At 45.8% G+C, this 16,830-nt stretch overlaps 3 protein-coding genes across 3 annotated transcripts; 2 read left to right on the top strand and 1 right to left on the bottom strand.

Moving 5' to 3' along the window:
* The first annotated feature begins 531 nt into the window (after positions 1-531).
* prl2 (prolactin 2) lies at positions 532-3,434 on the top strand. Its single transcript, XM_035627182.2, has 5 exons — positions 532-1,258; positions 1,427-1,614; positions 1,840-1,947; positions 2,234-2,413; positions 2,975-3,434. Exons 1-5 carry the CDS (start codon positions 1,237-1,239, stop codon positions 3,167-3,169), a joined length of 693 nt encoding a protein of 230 aa, XP_035483075.1. The 5' UTR covers positions 532-1,236; the 3' UTR covers positions 3,170-3,434.
* Positions 3,435-5,242: 1,808 nt separating this feature from the next.
* Positions 5,243-13,906, bottom strand: hspa14 (heat shock protein 14). The gene is made up of 14 exons (XM_035624039.2): positions 13,750-13,906; positions 12,938-13,018; positions 12,231-12,313; positions 11,671-11,719; positions 11,435-11,540; positions 10,620-10,710; positions 10,416-10,520; positions 8,741-8,902; positions 8,310-8,465; positions 7,922-8,024; positions 7,339-7,554; positions 7,051-7,215; positions 6,525-6,592; positions 5,243-5,429 (listed from the first exon to the last, which is right to left on the bottom strand). Exons 1-14 carry the CDS (start codon positions 13,804-13,806, stop codon positions 5,351-5,353), a joined length of 1,521 nt encoding a protein of 506 aa, XP_035479932.2. The 5' UTR covers positions 13,807-13,906; the 3' UTR covers positions 5,243-5,350.
* Positions 13,907-13,958: 52 nt separating this feature from the next.
* Positions 13,959-16,787, top strand: cdnf (cerebral dopamine neurotrophic factor). Its single transcript, XM_035624041.2, has 4 exons — positions 13,959-14,133; positions 14,787-14,914; positions 16,078-16,219; positions 16,302-16,787. Exons 1-4 carry the CDS (start codon positions 14,040-14,042, stop codon positions 16,472-16,474), a joined length of 537 nt encoding a protein of 178 aa, XP_035479934.2. The 5' UTR covers positions 13,959-14,039; the 3' UTR covers positions 16,475-16,787.
* Positions 16,788-16,830: the final 43 nt, after the last annotated feature.

Raw genomic sequence — 16,830 nt, 5'->3', positions numbered from 1 at the left:
ATGTAATACCAAATAAAATAATCTTCTAATCTTGCTCTTCACACAGGCATATATACGTGTGTCAGTTTATTATGCACACCTATGTAAAACGAACTGAGTCTAACTGAGTCCTGCATGTCCCTTCAAGTATTTACTAGGGATGGGACGAGACCACGTTATGTGTCCGATCCGATACGACCCTGCCGCCTTGAGTATCTGCCGATACATATCCGATACTACTCTGATACAATCCTTTCCCCACTCGTAAAATAAAATATTAATAATGCATAGTTCAGGATGCACTTTGCTATAGTCATCTAAAGCCTCATACACAACTGTGAAACAAATAATCAACTCCCCAAAAGGAAGACACACATAGTCAGCAACATAACTGAGTTATGGAATACTGCGGCTTTATTTCTCACAGAACTTTTGGCAAAAAACAAATAGAACTGTAAACTGTTAATAAAATAATAATACATTTACGTGAAAATATGATGCCGGAAAGTCGTTCAAGGCTTAGTAGATACGTAAATAGACAATTATTTGGTATGTTTACTGTAATGTATCAGATGGGACTTTACTTCTTATTTCTTCCGATAGCCGATCCAGTCATTTGGGCCAATATTGCCCCGATACCGATTATCTGGAATATCGGATCGGGACATCCCTAGTTTTTATTGCGACTTTCACTGAGGTGTTGATTCAACTTTGGGATCCATTTGTGGTGCTGGTGTCACTCGGACAGGTGTTTCCATTATTTTGTCCGGCCCTTTCAAATCTGCGAGTGCGGGCTGACTGACCCCCAACGTGTCTTTGGCCTCCACGCGCATTAAAGTTCAACACACAATTTACAACCACGATCACAAACAAACAGAGTATCACTTGAAATGAACAGTGTCCTGTAGTTGTTTGTTTTTTCTTGTGAATTATTTATTCTGCTTTTAAAAAATGAATGAACTGAAAATGAAAGAAGGCCCTCGATGATTCAAGGTTGGTTGTGAGAGAGAGAGAGAGAGGATTAAACTATCTACCTTCATTATTTCATCAGTAGTCGTCACGTCTGACTCACAGAACAGTCGCTACTGTTCTTCGTCTCTTTCCTTGAGCCCGCCCTCAACCTCCCTCCCTCCCTCCCCTTTTCTTGGATATTAAAGTAAGAGTTAAGTTGTGAGTGAGGGACCCTCACATGAAGCTGCGAGGGTCTTTGAACAGAGAAGCCTCTGCACGCACGGCTCTGAAAACCAAACCTGCAGGATGTCTGGAACCATCAGATCAGGTAGCCCGTCCTTCTGCATGTCGTCCTGCTCTCGTCCTGTTGACTACTCTTCATTTCATTCAGCTCTCCATTTCTAATCCTATTCAATTCATCTTTGTTTGAGGACGTGACACTTTTTTGAATGCTTTGTGAAATTGACCTGCTCTGTTGCTCTTGTTCTCTTCCTAGTGTCTGTCGTGTGGCTGCTGCTGCTCTGCCTGGTGCTCTGCAGGACACTGACCGGCACCGGAGCGGCACCCATCTGCGCCAATGCCCAGGCCGGGTGCTACGCCGTCTCCCTGGCCAACCTGTTTGACCGGGTCGTCCAACACTCAGCCAGGATGCACGGCATTTCAAATGACCTCCACTCCGAGTTTGTACGTAACCACGTGTAAATCGTAATGATGCTGAATTTGTCATGGGCATATTCGGTCAGACGTCTCGCTAAATGTGTGATTGAGACTGTGAGAGAGAGATCTGGAGCCATTTTCTCCACTCCTCTACAATTTTCATTAATAACTCTTGTGCCAGAGCCACAGTTGACATTTAGATGACACCCGACCTCTGACATTTCAGTCTTGCGCCCCTGTCTGTCCTCTCAGGAGCAGTACTTCCTGCCCAGCAAGAATCAGGTTGGCCGGGTCGGGCGCAACTGTCACACTTCCACCATCCTCACACCAAATGGCAAGGAGAACGCTCAGAGGATGGCGGTGAGTGAACCTCTCTGGAAACACAGTCCATCCTCTTCACATTCACAATAAGAACGGGCCCCCCCCTCGTCCCCTGCGACAGAACACCTGCACAGGGGTGAAACAGTTTGTATGTTCTTTATATCTTTCAAGTTCCCAATGTCTACATGTTGTGTTGTTTTTCCTGTTGCGGTCCTTTATTCCTTTATGTATTCTTGCGTCATCTCAAACTTCGCACAACGACAGCTGCCGTGACTTACAGGACGGCTCCAGTTTGAACCTGACCCGTCGTGTTCCTCTCCCGCAGAGAGAGGAGCTGACCGAGGTGATTCTGAAGCTCCTGGTGGCGTGGAGGGACCCACTGTGGCACTTCCACCGGAGCATGGCTCACCACCACGACTTCACCAACTTCAGCTCCGACAAAGCCCTGGAGATGAGCGACATGGTGCACGAGCTGCGCAAAGGTGTCGAGAGAGTGGCTGAGAAGGTACAGTGTGCCTCGCATCACAGTGAAACGTGTGCGTGTGTTTGTCACGTGTCCTCCAGGGACAGAGCGTCTTGTCCGGTCGCGTCATCATCGCGAATGACAAAAGGAACACAGACGACAAGGTCTTTACGGCCCACAACAAAGGCAAACACTGCGCCGGTCGCCCTCAGTTGACCTGATGTTCAGATTCAGAACATTAAGTGACCTCGCAGAAAGGAAACGTTGATCTGTCCTCCTTCCTTAGAGCAAAACAACCCACAGACAACGTCCAACCAACCAATACATTTGTGTGTATGAAGAGGACAGGTAGCCTGTGATGATCTTTTCATCCCTGCTCTTTGGATATATATATATATATATATATATATATATATATATATATAGAACAAGCCATCTCAAACACACGTTATCCTGGCCATGTAAACCACAGAAGAGACACCTCTGCATGTATGAACCAGTGAATCCTCAGAGTCTGTGTCTACTCAATACAAAAAACAAACATATTCCTTTTGTTGTAAATGTGCAAAGCTGACGTGTGCAGGTGAATCCCCTGTGCTCCAGATGCAGACGTTGGGTCTGATGAGCGACCCCGTCAACAGCCAGGTCTCTCCGGAGGCCCTGCCGCCGCCCGACAGCGGGGAATGGCGCCGGATGAAAGACTACGACCTCCTGTACTGCTTCCGCCGAGACTCGAACAAGGTCAAGAACTACCTGAAGATCCTCAAGTGTCGCATCGTCCCCGAGCACGGATGCTGAAGGGCCGAGAAAAAGCCAAAAGTCACCGAGACGTTGGGATGGAAACGCTTCTGTTAGAAAGTGCACGGACGAAGCCGTAGCTCTTATTGTGTTCTGTAAGGGATGGTAACTGTGAGAAGTGCTACTGGAACCCAAAGACTCTGCGCTTCAGGCCTGATATCATATAGAGTGTGGACAAAACTATGGCGGGAATAACTGTACTGCATGTTATTATACACTCTTGTTAAATGCATATCATGTTTAAATACAGTAAAATTATATAAAGTATTTCAGAAACATAGATGTGATGGTTTTTTTTTCTAACAAATGAGTGGAAATTGAAGGCTCCTCAGACCACATGTAAAGATAGATGACGTGACGTGACAGCTCCCAGAGGTGAAGCCAAAACATCTTGATCGCCCCCTGGTGGCTGGTTGTACAGTACAGGTCATAAAACCCACCTCCTCCATCTCAGCGGATGGGAAATGGACCAAACTAAAAAAGTACACATTATATACATTTTCTCCCAAAGATGGTTTCTGTCATTTTAAATTATTCTTATCACACATGTATGTTCAAGTCTCATTGTTACTCATACGTTTGGTTATAACTAGTTATTTGACGTTATAAAATGGGATAAAACATCATGATTGACAGCTGAGACTGACTCTCGATTAGTTGAGGCGATGTACGGACTGACTGGCCCTCGATGCCGTGGCTCCACTGCGCAGACTCTGACTCCAAATTGAGTACAAATAAAGTTCAGGATGGCGCAGCTCTTATCCGCCGAACGTACAGCGCTAGGAAGTGGAGACACGTCATCCATCTTTATTTACAGTCTGCGATGCAAACATCATCAGATGTTCAGGGCTGATGAAGAACATCACACACCTAAAGTTGATTGAGTCAAAGATAGGTTCACAGCAGTGTGGAACGCCTATCTCCCCCTTCTGGCAGTGAGAGTAATTACACAATGACATTTCAACAGCTTCAGGACAATAATTCATTTAGGTGGAGTAAATGTAATATTATCTATTTTACAAATGATAAAAGCAGTAAGGAGACAGCTCTGTCTTCCCCCAGCCACTTCTTTTCTTTCAGCCCCACCAACATTAATTCATGTTTGCCAATCACCTTCTTTCTTGAATTGTCATCCCTCCCTCTGAATAATGACTTTATTTTATATTCCGGGGCATCAGACAATCTTCTTGGATGCTTCTCAGGTTTTTCTGCCACACTCCTCGTTGCTGTGGCTTTAACTCCGCCCCTACTCAGCAGCTTATCCATCAATACCGTTGTAATGCGCTTCACCATTAAAGGACCAGTGTGAAGGATTTACGGGGGATCCACTGGGCGAAATTGAATATAATATTTATAATGTTGTTTTCATTAGTGTATAATCACCAGAAGCTAAGAATCATAAGCGGTCTCCCAATTCCTTCGGCTTCAGAGGCTAAATCTGAAGACTGATTGTGTCGGAGGGCGATAAGGATGTTTCTTTTCAAAGGCTACTTCAAACGCGGCCGTCAAACGTGTCCCTACATTCCAGAGCAACGACGGATCCACCCGTTGGATCCTTCCCAGCCCTACCAATACAAGGATACATTGCTCGACCGTGACAAACTTTCTTGTACTGTGTGCAACTGCAGCTCCGTTGCTAGGGGACAGCCATAAGGGCGGAAGACTACCAGGTCATCAGCTTTCAGTTCGGCTTTCATGGTCCTCCGAAGGATGCGGCCCCTGAAATTGGGACATAGCCATCGTCTTTTTTGTTACCTTAAAAATGAGTCTGCCATATTGCACAGCCTTTTCATGTTATGTACCGTATGTTCTCCTACATGCTTGGACGAGGAGGGATATTGACTTGGAATGCTATCTGCCACCTCACCACTAGATGTCACTAAGTCCTACCTCTGAACCTCAGTGCTCATTATGTACCTTGAAAGAGACTGGTTACAGTTGTAAGACTATCAGCGTCATACAAAGACCATTCATTTGATTTGAGGACCCACTTTTTGTCAGTATGTACATATAGCTCTTTAAAAAGGTACATTCGACATAATTCTGATGGTCGTGAAAAAAAGAGAGGCTAACTGGTGTTTTTATTATGTTTATTGAGTGAAAAAAGAAAACAAAAACATGGCACTGACACTGTACTGACACTGTACTACACTGTGTGTTTTGAACTGCAGATCAGTGGCTTCATGATGAAGCTGCGATGGCGACGACCTCTGACCTTCCGGTGCTCGGTTCTACGCAGGAAACGTGAACAGAGCCGTCCCTGCAACGCACACCAAGAATCACAATCAGACAAAAAGGTCAACGTTCCCCCACAGGAAAAAAAACAACTTAACACTCAGTTAGGAAAGAGTAAGTAGGTAGGTAAAAAAGAAGAAACTAGTTTAAACACTGTAGAGCACAAAAAATTGAACAAAAGTACAAGTGCAGAAAGTAAAACACGAGGCAGAATGTGGAAGGAATAATCAGAGTATGGACAAAAATGGGATTGTGAATGAAAAGTGTAGTGTGGTAGAACTGGATGGTGCCAGGTGATTTGATTTCCTTGTTGTCGGGAAGCAGCAGAGTCACAGATGTCCCATCAACACTAGCACCGACGTCAAGCACAACGCCAACACTTGCAGACTATAGTTTATCTTATCAAGCGTTACACATTCAAACACGACGGGTTCCAAGTGCTTGTACTGCCCGTCATGATCGCTGTGGACGGATTGCTACGATGACGAAAATGGTGGTCACGCAAAACAAGTTTGGGTTGGTGTCGTTGGTCTAAACAATCCGCCCTCAGCACCTGACATGACCGTTCTTTCTTCTAGACCAGCAAAGAGTTGCTGCCACTCTGGAACCAGAGTTTTTTTCTTGGTCGAGAGCCAGTTCTTTGGCGGCCGAAACACAAAGAACTGTCGAGATCAGGCACTGGAGCTCCGATGGTGGAGAAAGCAGCGAGGTACAGAGTCTCACAGTAACAGAGAGAATGACATCACACAGTTGCCAGGGGGATGGCGAGTGAGAACTCCCTGGGAACGCAGTATGGACCTAGTCTTCTATAGTTCAACATCTCTCTTTAAGAACAAACCCTACACTCACTGAGGTCCCTCGGATTCTTCACCATCTTACTGTCCATTGATCTAGTGCTGCCCACGATGAAAGGACATAGAGCTTGTATCTCCTCTCCTCCATCAGGGCCTTCCCTCATCCCACCTAATGTCTAAAGCGGCGTCTGTTGTCCTGCAGCTCTCTCTACCAGCACGCTCAGAGAGCGTGCAGCTTAAAATATACCAGGAAAGAATTTACACAAGCGTGGAAGAAGAAAAAAAGAAAGCTACATATTAGCCTGATGGTAGAAGGTGGATTTTACCTTTTCATGGTCACCACGGTGTCGATGTCGTGGTTCTCCTCTCTGGGCTGCAGGTCTCTCAATATGATCTGTACATCATACACACAAACACAGACACACAAGCAGATCATTATTAGGAATAGAAACAGAATATGAAGAGTTCCAGCCACAAGCACACAAAGTACGTCTTTCAATAAAGATTCATCATCTAAAAGTCAATACTCATTAAGTTGTTACCATAATTCATACTAGTTATTGTTGTTCTGTTTTATTGTCGTTTGTCTTGTTCCACAGGATCTGAGCTTCAGCACATTCAATTTACACTTACACAAAATAATTTACACTGCATCAACGTGCAAAGTCTCAGCTTCAATTTCAGATAGTTGACATCAATATTGAAAGAGCAGTGTGTGAGAGACACGTGGCCCTTCACGCACGGGAAGGGTTCAAGACGAAGTGGAGCCATGGCTACTAACATCAGTTAGTGCACAACAGAGCTCACTCAATGTAAAGCAGTCTACGTGAGTTTAAAAAAACTTTTCTGTACCTTGGCTAGTTTTTCCGGCTGCTCCGCGACAAGCCTCTGGTAGATCTCTAGACAGAGGGAGGAGAGTTTCCCCCCTCCGCTCAGGATGTGATGCCGGCGGGCGGGGAGGGGCGTGCCGGATGGAAGGAGGACGGTGAACACCTCGGCTCCGGATTCGTCCACCTCCTGCAGCACCCGCGCGTCAGACACCATTAAACATTCAATTCTTTCTTCTTATCGAGTAAGAACAACTATTAGAAATACTGCTGATTTATTGCTGAATAATTGATTTCTGTGTTTGTAACCGACCTTCACAAGTATGTCCGTGGCAGAAACGTCCACCGTGACGGACTCCTCCTCGGGGGAGAGGCTCTCCCTGCCCACCAGTAAGCCCGCCTGCAGTGCCGCCCCCACCGCAATGACCTCATCGGGAGGCGCCGAGCTGAGGAGCTCCACATCGGGAAACATGTCACGGATCATTTGCTGGAGACGAGGGATCCTGGCTGACCCGCCGCAAAGAACCACCTGGAAACACACCCAGCACGTCAGCTTGTTGCGAGTTGCATTGATAACAAATCCACCTGGACAAAAACCCACGCAGGCGCAGGGAGGACGTACAAACGCCTCCAGGTTCAAACACTGAGGAGGTTTGAACCTGGAGAGGTCGTGCCACGCAGGGACAGTGAGAAAAAAAGTTTGGAAATCTCTCACTCTCTCTCTCACACACACACACACACACACACACACACACACACACACACACACACACACACACACACACACACACACACACACACACACACACACACACACACACACACACACACACACACACACACACACACACACACACACACACACACACACACACACACACACACACACACGTTACCTTGTTGATGTCGCCAGCGGAGAGGCCTGTCTGCTCCAGCAGGGCTCTGATTGGCTGGATACTCTTGTTGAAGAGGGAGGAGCAGAGCAGCTCGAATCGAGCTCTGAGGGGAAAACACGACACTGAGGTCGTCACGTCGGTAACAACTTCTCATCCTCACGGACTCAAAAATATGGAGAATAAATGGCACTGAGCATGTCGGTGTGTGAACCAGAAGGTCACTGAAACTGAAATTATTTAGGAGGCGATTGACGTGATATCAAGAAATTATATTTTAAAAATTACAATTACTATCAATATCTTCTTCTGATCTTCACCTGCCATGTGCTGACCCCCGACCCTGAACAGCAGCAGGTCCATCAAGCACGTTTCCTCTTGACATCATTACCTGGAGACGTTGCATTCAAAGTCGATGCCGTCGTGCAGGGAGTCGACGAAGCAGTTGGCCGATCCCAGTGTGGACAGGGAGTGTTTGGCCATGTCGGCTCCGTTCATCAGCTTCATCATGGCCCGAGCGTTGCTGCTCACGTCGTGCTTGAAGGTGCTGCACGGCAACACGCACACAGAGAAACATGACTTTGAGTCAGGGTACAACATTTTAAACAAAAAAATATTTGGATATTCTGATCGGATATGCAAATCTCCACCACTGGTCGCTCTGTGAGACAGCGGACGTTACACGTTACTCATGCAGAGACATGAAGGCTTGATGAAGACAAACATGAAGTGATGGATGAAGGTTTCAGTAAATGGTTGCTGTAATATTTTGATCATGGGAGAGATCACCATTCACTGCCGTGGTGTGAACACAATGATTACCGCTTGAACTCGGCGGCGAGGTGCTGGGCCAAGGCCTGGGTGAAGCTCTCCCCTCCGATGCTGTGGTCCGTGTGGGTGTTGAGAACCCGGAACATTCCTCCGTTGGCCTGAAGCACCGTCACGCTCAGCGACGTGCCGCCCAGCTTGTACACCAGGACGTGGCTGTGAACACAGTGCAGAGCAGCATGAGGGAAAACTGTATGGAAATGATATCAACGAGCAAACCAGCAAGATGTTGCCGCAGCTAAAACTTAAAGCGACTGACCACATGATACTGGGAATCTAGAAAGTAAGAAACGACTGCAGGCGCAAGGACAACATCTGTTTATGTACTGTATAAAATTATATGTTCTTTGCTTTGGGCTCCATTCTGAGGAAAAACTCTCTTCACTATGTGAAAATCTCAGATGGGCAGTTTCAGAAACACTGAGCTCATCATTCTAAGGTTTAATGCGAACATCAACAGAAACTCCAGACCTGTCTCCAAACAACTCTGCAGTTAAATCACAGTGAAACAGATGTAGTCCTGTTTGGTCCCTCTCTCCTTATCCGGCGTATAAAGAATCACTTCATTTTTTACCCTGATTTAACTTTTTTTTAAACATTACCACTGTCGTGGAAGGCTGTTACTTCTGAATAAGGAATATTGCAAAACTTAAACCTTTAACGACCTGGCGCTTGTTTTACCTGCTTTGACCTCTTTGTGGCTGGATTATTGCAGCACCTTCTCTATTTGGGCGTTACCCAGCGCTAGTGACCAGGAAGAGAGACAGCGTCTCACCTGTACTTGCATCTTTGCATTGACTTCCGGTAAAGTACAGGATTCAGTTTAAGCTTTATTCAAAGCTCTAAATGTCCTGGCCCCCGAAACATATCAGAGCTTCCCCCTCTCTAAGATCCTCCGACCAGTTGTCCCTGGTGGTCCCGTGGTCGAAGAGAAAGGGTAAAGGTGATCGTGAGTGATCGACAGTGAAGTGTTCCCCCTCCATAGATGTACTCAATGTTAGACTGAAGACTCACTTGTTTTCACAGACTTTCGACTGCCCTTCGCTGTTTTTTATCCTTTTATATTCTTATATTTTAATTGGAACCTGCTTTATTAATAAACGTGACTTGTTCACGTCCAAAAGGGAACGGGCGAATATTCGCCGGTTGTGTTAACTTTGCGGAGGTGGAGGAAACACCAAACGCAGGGTTGTCCTGCTACGTACATTTTGCTGCTGCGGGCATGAAATGTCATAAAGTCGCAATGACACGACTCAGCGAGGGCTTTTATTTTGACACAACGACGGAGCGCTGTGGACGACGCACCCCAGAGGAGAGGGAGGGAGAGAGAGGAGTGAGGACAGAGTAGTGTTACCGTTATATATATTTCAATATACGTCACGCATCAACGTAACTGCGCCTGTGTTTTGAAAGGAGCTAGCGCTTAGCATGCATGCTAATGTCCGAGCCCCCGCTGCTGAGAAACATCCTGAGGGAACACGGCACGCGTGATTTGATGAGAAGTTGCGTTTGGTGTGAACGCACCGTTTCACTGCTGCCACATGATTGGCTGATTAGGTATTTGCATGGAGCAGGTGTGCAGATTAACAGTGCTCAGTGACCAGTTTAGATCTTTTTTAAATGACCAAACAGGAAAACTCCAGTAACGTGCATCAGTCCTCAGTGCTACCTCTTTCCAGAGTGACAGTCCTGTCCGATGTCGTAGGCCAGCAGAGCAGCAGCAGGCTCGTGGATCAGCCTCAGCACGTGGAACCCTGCAGCTTCCGCTGCCTCCCTGCACAAGACAGACCGTGTTGGTGCTTTGTGAAAAGATTCCCCGCCGGGTCACAACATAACAGTACAGATGAGTGCACGTCTCGGTGACGTGGCCTACCTCAGAGCACGCTTCTGAGCATGTGCAAACTCAAAAGGGACCGTGATGACGGCGTCGGCAACATCAGAGCCCAGAGCCGACTGAGCCGTTTCTGTGAAAACAGAAATCATCAATCAACCTGATGTTTGTTCATAGAGCATGCGTCTGTCGGTGTCTGTCTGGTTCTTATATCCCGATGGGGACTTTAACCTGAAAGCGCACAAAACCACATGGGACCGTTTCACAGGGGGGGACACAAACTGAGACCCGCGCTGGTGGCGTCTGCTTTTTGAGGGTTAAGATTTAGTTTCAGTTTCAGGTTAAGGTCAGGTTATAGTTAGAGTTAGGGTAAGGGGCTAGGGAAAGTATTATGTCCACGACAGGAGCAGTGGAACAAGACTGTGGCTACATCCACATCCACATCTGACTTTTAAAATTAAAACGGTCTTTGTCCCAAGGAGCGTTTTAGCTCCATATCAGAAATAATCTCCGTCCATACTAACACAACTGAAAATGCATATCACACGACTATTTGAGGAACCCTTACCCTACTCTACTCTGCTTAGTTGCAGAAAATACAACAAACGTAGATAGCAAGACAGACACCAAGTGTTGGCAACACTTTGAATTCACTGCTGAAGGTCAAACCATGACTCATAAGAACCAATCAGGAAGTGAGTTGTTTTAAAAGAAAGCGAACCCAGCAACATATCAAAAAATCGCTGTTTTAGGGGCGGAGGACGAGTAGTGTGGAGGACAGGTGTAAACAGCAGAAATCTTTTATACATAAAATGTATAAGAGGGGATGTAGACTGTGTGTGTTCTCCGCAACATACCTTTCAATTTATGGAAGACGAGTTTTGCGACATCACTCGGAGAGACATACTCCGGGCGATCTCCTGCTGTGATCTCATAATACGGCTTCTCTCCTCTGTTCACCACCTGAACACAGCGATCACCTTTTTAAACATTCGTCTACAAAACGACAAAGTTGTTTAAAAGACACAAAGACTTTAAAAGACTTTGTTTCGTTTAAAAGAAAGTCACAAAGAGATTCTTTTAACAAGCTCACCTGACACTTGGTCTCTGCTTTGTGAGTTTGTGTCTCTGGATCATCAAAGCTGCAAATTGAGAGAGAATCTGTTGCTCATTCAGCAATAAAACAGGAATGATTACACCACGTCACTGATTTAATCAATGACAAGCTCTTTATATCTTGAATGACTTCCTGCTGCCTCCTCACGCTTTTTATTTTTTAGGGGTCAGATTATTAATCCTACCGCAAAAACACTAATTTAACTTTTTACTGGCTTCACACAGAATCTCCAGACAGATGGAGAGTGAACGCTCCACCTTCAGTGTTTCACATGACAAACTGCTGTTCTCACTAAATGCTCCCTGATTTTGCTTGTGATGATGGTGCAATCAATTTCAAAGGGATATTTACTGACATATTTTCCAGACGACAACTGCATGACAATATACATTGAATAATATTTTTCTGCCCCTGATGTGGAATTAGAAGTTAAATATTCAACAAGTGAGTTGAGCTCAGATGGAACCGTGCCTCTGCTACAGAAGCTTTAAGATTAGCAAACAAGACAAATATCAAGTATTAACATTTAATGTCACCTTCTCCCCAGCACTTGTTTCACTTTACCAACGGTGTTGGCGGCGTTGCGGACCCGTCCTTGCTTTGCTGCAATGCCGACAATCTGCAGAAGATCACAAATCAGTCGATGACCACACTGGATAATAATACACAGCTAGAAGGAACATTTCAGAAATTACTGAAAATAAAAAATGATGTTTCTAGGTGAGAGAATGAAGGAGTATGAAGGTTCAAGAGGAGCTAAAGAGTATCCTCAGTGTGTCAGTAAAGCTTTAGATCACCGTGGTAACACACAACAACAGTGTGTCAGAGATAAAACACACGTGAAGTTTTCAACCACATGATACAGAAAAACACTTCTTTTCAGATGGCGTTAAGTTTATAAAAACCAGAGCTAATTATTTCCTTATGTCCGGGGAGCAGTGTGACACATCACACCATTCACACGGGACAGGAAGTCACATTGCTGACTGCATGACGTCATGTCGTCGTGGCAACACCACGTCATGCACGTCTGTTTTCATCACTGTGTGGGGGTCAGTGCGCCCCTGTCCCAAATCTGTGATTCAGTCATTTTGCCATGAACCCAATTTGACTCGACACATTTCTGATATTTGTTCTCAACTGATCGATCCCAGGTCATGTGACACGGACTGATCCCAGGTCATGTGAAACCCCCTCAGCTCACGCAGTCCTGGAGGAAAACTGACAGTAGTTCCCACTGTACCTGTTCAGTGTCTCTGTAGGCCACCAGCACAGGAGTTACTCTGTCTCCTGAATCATTGGCCACCACGTCAGCCCGTCCGTCCTGAACAACACACACACACACACACACACACACACACACACACACACACACACAAGAAAGATTAATTGATGAGAAGAAGACATCCACGTGGCCCAGCTGTGGATCACGAGCAGGATAAGATGGAGCGTGTGTTCGGCAGGTGTCGTGTCAGCCGTTTATGTGGACCCTGGGTGGGACTAAAACTTTTCATCATTTGATCCATTCAAAAATAACGTAGTAAATAAAATTGATATAATTCAAACACAAAAGCCCCAAAGTAATGATGATCAGGATCATATATATATATATATATATATATATATATATATATATATATATATATATATATATATATATATATATATATACACACGACAGGGAAACTTTGCTGCAGGTTCTACTTTATTGTAATCCAAAGCATCATCACGCTACGAGCGCACTGCGCAGGTGCACCACGACAGACTGAATAAAATAGTGAATTATTTCATAACCGTGAGTGGCAGCTGTTAGGGGCGGTTCATCTTGTAGTAAACTAACGTCATAGAGGTGAAACTACTAACTCGTACTAACTTTTAATTCACAGTACTGTAACTGCATAGTCACAGTGTGCGGACAGTCCATTAGAAGCTACTTCCGGCGCCGCGTCGGAGGCATTTCGGGGTTACAAAACTCACCCGTCGCTGGTTCCTTCGTTAAACGCAGAAGCGCGGGAGTGTGAGGGACTGGAGGGAGTGACACTGAGCACCACTCACCTTGTATATCGCCACACAGGCGCATGTGTACCCGAAGTGGACCCCGATCGCAGCCATGCTGGAAGCTCCCTGCTGGTTCAAAAGGGCCGGACCACGCGCACACGACCCGGTTCCGCTCCCGGGGACAACTTCCGGCGGCGCTCTTTCAGAACAAAAGCCTAGACCACCTAACCCCAAATATCCTAGCAACTCCTTAGCCGTGACGTAGGGGTGACGCGTGTCCCGGGGTCCCGCCCCACACGGGGCTGCAGCAGTAGACCCCAGCTGCTGGCCCGGGACCGTCGAGGCTCATGATACCGACCGACGGCACCATGTCGGTGCTGTCCGTTGCCATTCTCCTGCTTTTCAGAGCAGCTACTTTCTCTGCCGCAGGCAACTGTGAAGGTTAGACAGCATGGTGTGAGCGCACCTTACTACACTGCACGAAATGTCACATTCAGCCCAACGTGCCGGGCCCGGAGGCCCCTCCCCCCCACGACCTCCCCTGCATGCGCTGCCCTAAACCTTTTCTTTTTTTCTTCATGAATCTTTCAGTAATTTAAGTGGGAATATATCCAAGTAATTATGGTTTGAAAGTGAGGAAAGTGAATCTCAAGTTTATTTAATGAGTTTATTTCCTACAGTGTGCAAAAAAAGGACTCATGACACTTCCAGAACAGCTCCAGATCTGCCTGTATTCTGCACCATTTCATGTCAATTCTTTATATTTATTTCCTAATTTCTATATTTTTGTTTTTTCTTGCAATGCTTAGATTTTTCTACATTTGTCTCTATTGTATATGTCGTACGGTGTGTTGCGTGCGACTGCTGCTGTAACATCTTGGGATCAATAAAGCATCCATCTATTTATCTATTTGATCAAATTTATATTTATCTTATTCAGAATTCGGAGTGAGGGTGGGCCCTCAGCGAGAATCGTCTTTGACACATGCACACACCCAGTTTACTGTACAAGAGAATATAAGTGACAGATGAATAAGCAGCACCGGGGATGAGCCGCCTGCTCGGCCCCACTAACACTGGCCTGGTCTGCACAGTGTGCGTGGTCTTTCTCCACAGACTGTACGGCAGCCTGAACTCGGCCCACACGGAGCTCAGCCCCGTCCTGGTGGAGGAGGAGCTGGTCCGGGCCTGCACCGTGGCCCAGGGCAAGGAGGCGAGGCTGGTGAGGACTCAACCATAACGGCAGAGACACATTTCATCCTAAAGGATTTCAAATCTTTACCAACCCACTACTGTTTGACAGTTTGAATTTCATTAAACACGCTCAGGTTGGTTCATGCCTTCATACACAAGGAACGAGGAATACAAATTCAGCAAAATAATATTTACAAATATCTCCTGCAAAAATATAAAATTCAGGGCACAAATATCTTTGCGCATCATCTCTCTGAGCATGAGTGCAGCTGTCTGTCTTTCCATGGAAAATATCTACTTCCTGTGATTGCTGGAGTTGGTAAAACATTGGAAAAGCAAAATATTCAAATTATTTATTTTACAAAGCATCTGTTTATTGTCTAAACAGATTAAACCATGTGTACCCATATCAACATATATGACATACTGATTCAGTTGGACCTAAACTGACTCATTTTTGACAGTTTGAGCATTGATAATACTCCCAAAGGTTTCCTATTAAAACAACACAATGGCCTCAGTCTTTGACCACCAACTGAAATTGAGTGAATCCCCTTCTGAGTTTAACTGAATCGAACTCCCTTGTTCAGATGAATTGGTAAAACTGATCTTCAGAAGCAGTTTGAGCAACAAGGAAAAACATGTATCGTCATTATCATTTTTGCCCATGGTCACTACCGTATGATTAAGGTTAAGATAGAAGGTAAAGATTTGGGGTATGGCAGGAAATTATAAAACACTGTGTACATTAACAAAAGTATATTCTTAATATACAGTACACACACGCAAGGTGGTTATTTACCTATATTTTAGTTTTCAATAGGCACTCACCGTTAAATAGGCTGCAAATGGTAAATGGACTGCATCTATATAGCGTTCTCCATCACTCACCCTTGGGGTTCAGTGTCTCTTGCCCAAGGACACTTGGGCATGCGGTCAGGAGGAGGCTCATTCCACCGTATCTACAAAAAGGAGACAATAATGAATTCAGTGTGTACTAAAATACTGCATTGGAGTAGAGGTGGGGGCTTTTCCACTGATACTGGTACTGTATCTCCACACCATTACTTTCCATGTCCTTCAAGGACGACTTTCGACGTTGCACAGCCTGAACTGCAGATTTGACTGGTATGAACGTCATTCCCAGGAATTCCTGGACGATCAGAAGTGTTTTTGTCTGTGCTATCCTAGTGTTACTACCTGGGAGCCAGCAGTGATGCAGCAACCCGCGTCACGGCATCCGTCTCCCGACCTCTGGCCTCCCACGTCCCCGTTGAGAAGATCTGTCAGCGGCTCGGCAGCGGGGACACACAGATCTGTCAGCTCAGATACGGTACTGTGTGGTTTCAGATGCACAACAGAGGCCGGCTGCTCGTTCCAGTGTGTAAATGGTCTGTGTCTGTGTTTGTGTGCAGAGCCTCGGCCGAAGGATCTGAGCAGTGACGGACTGAAGAAGATGAGAGTTTTGGAGCTGAGGAAGATTTTGGCCTCGTGGGGGGAGGAGTGTCGAGGCTGCCTGGAGAAACACGAGTTCGTCAGCCTCATCCAGGAGAAAGCACCGCTGCACGATCACACTGTGGAACTATGAGTCGACAACTCGCCCGCGAAGCAGAAAGTCAATATGGCGGCGTGTCCTTTTATCTTGATTCTTTTGTCTTGACACAACTAGGACATTGTGACTCATCTCTCCTCAACCCAACGAGTTGTGGCTCATCTGCAGATGGTTCACGGCCCCTCTGACAAAGACAGCTCCTTCCTTCAATCCAAAGGCCACTGTGCTAACGTTAGTAGATTGATATGGTCTTTAACCTTGAAATCTCATGTTTATCCTTGACATTTGAACTTTATTCTCAATATGCACAATGTGTTTATTCTCAACATAAACCGATATGTGAACCGTCCATACTCTTCCCCCTTCACCTCTTTTATTGCTTCGTAGTTTCC

This window comes from Scophthalmus maximus, chromosome 2 (assembly GCF_022379125.1).
Source record: "Scophthalmus maximus strain ysfricsl-2021 chromosome 2, ASM2237912v1, whole genome shotgun sequence".
Taxonomy (NCBI): domain Eukaryota; kingdom Metazoa; phylum Chordata; class Actinopteri; order Pleuronectiformes; family Scophthalmidae; genus Scophthalmus; species Scophthalmus maximus.
This window is presented reverse-complemented; position numbering and strand designations above follow the sequence as displayed.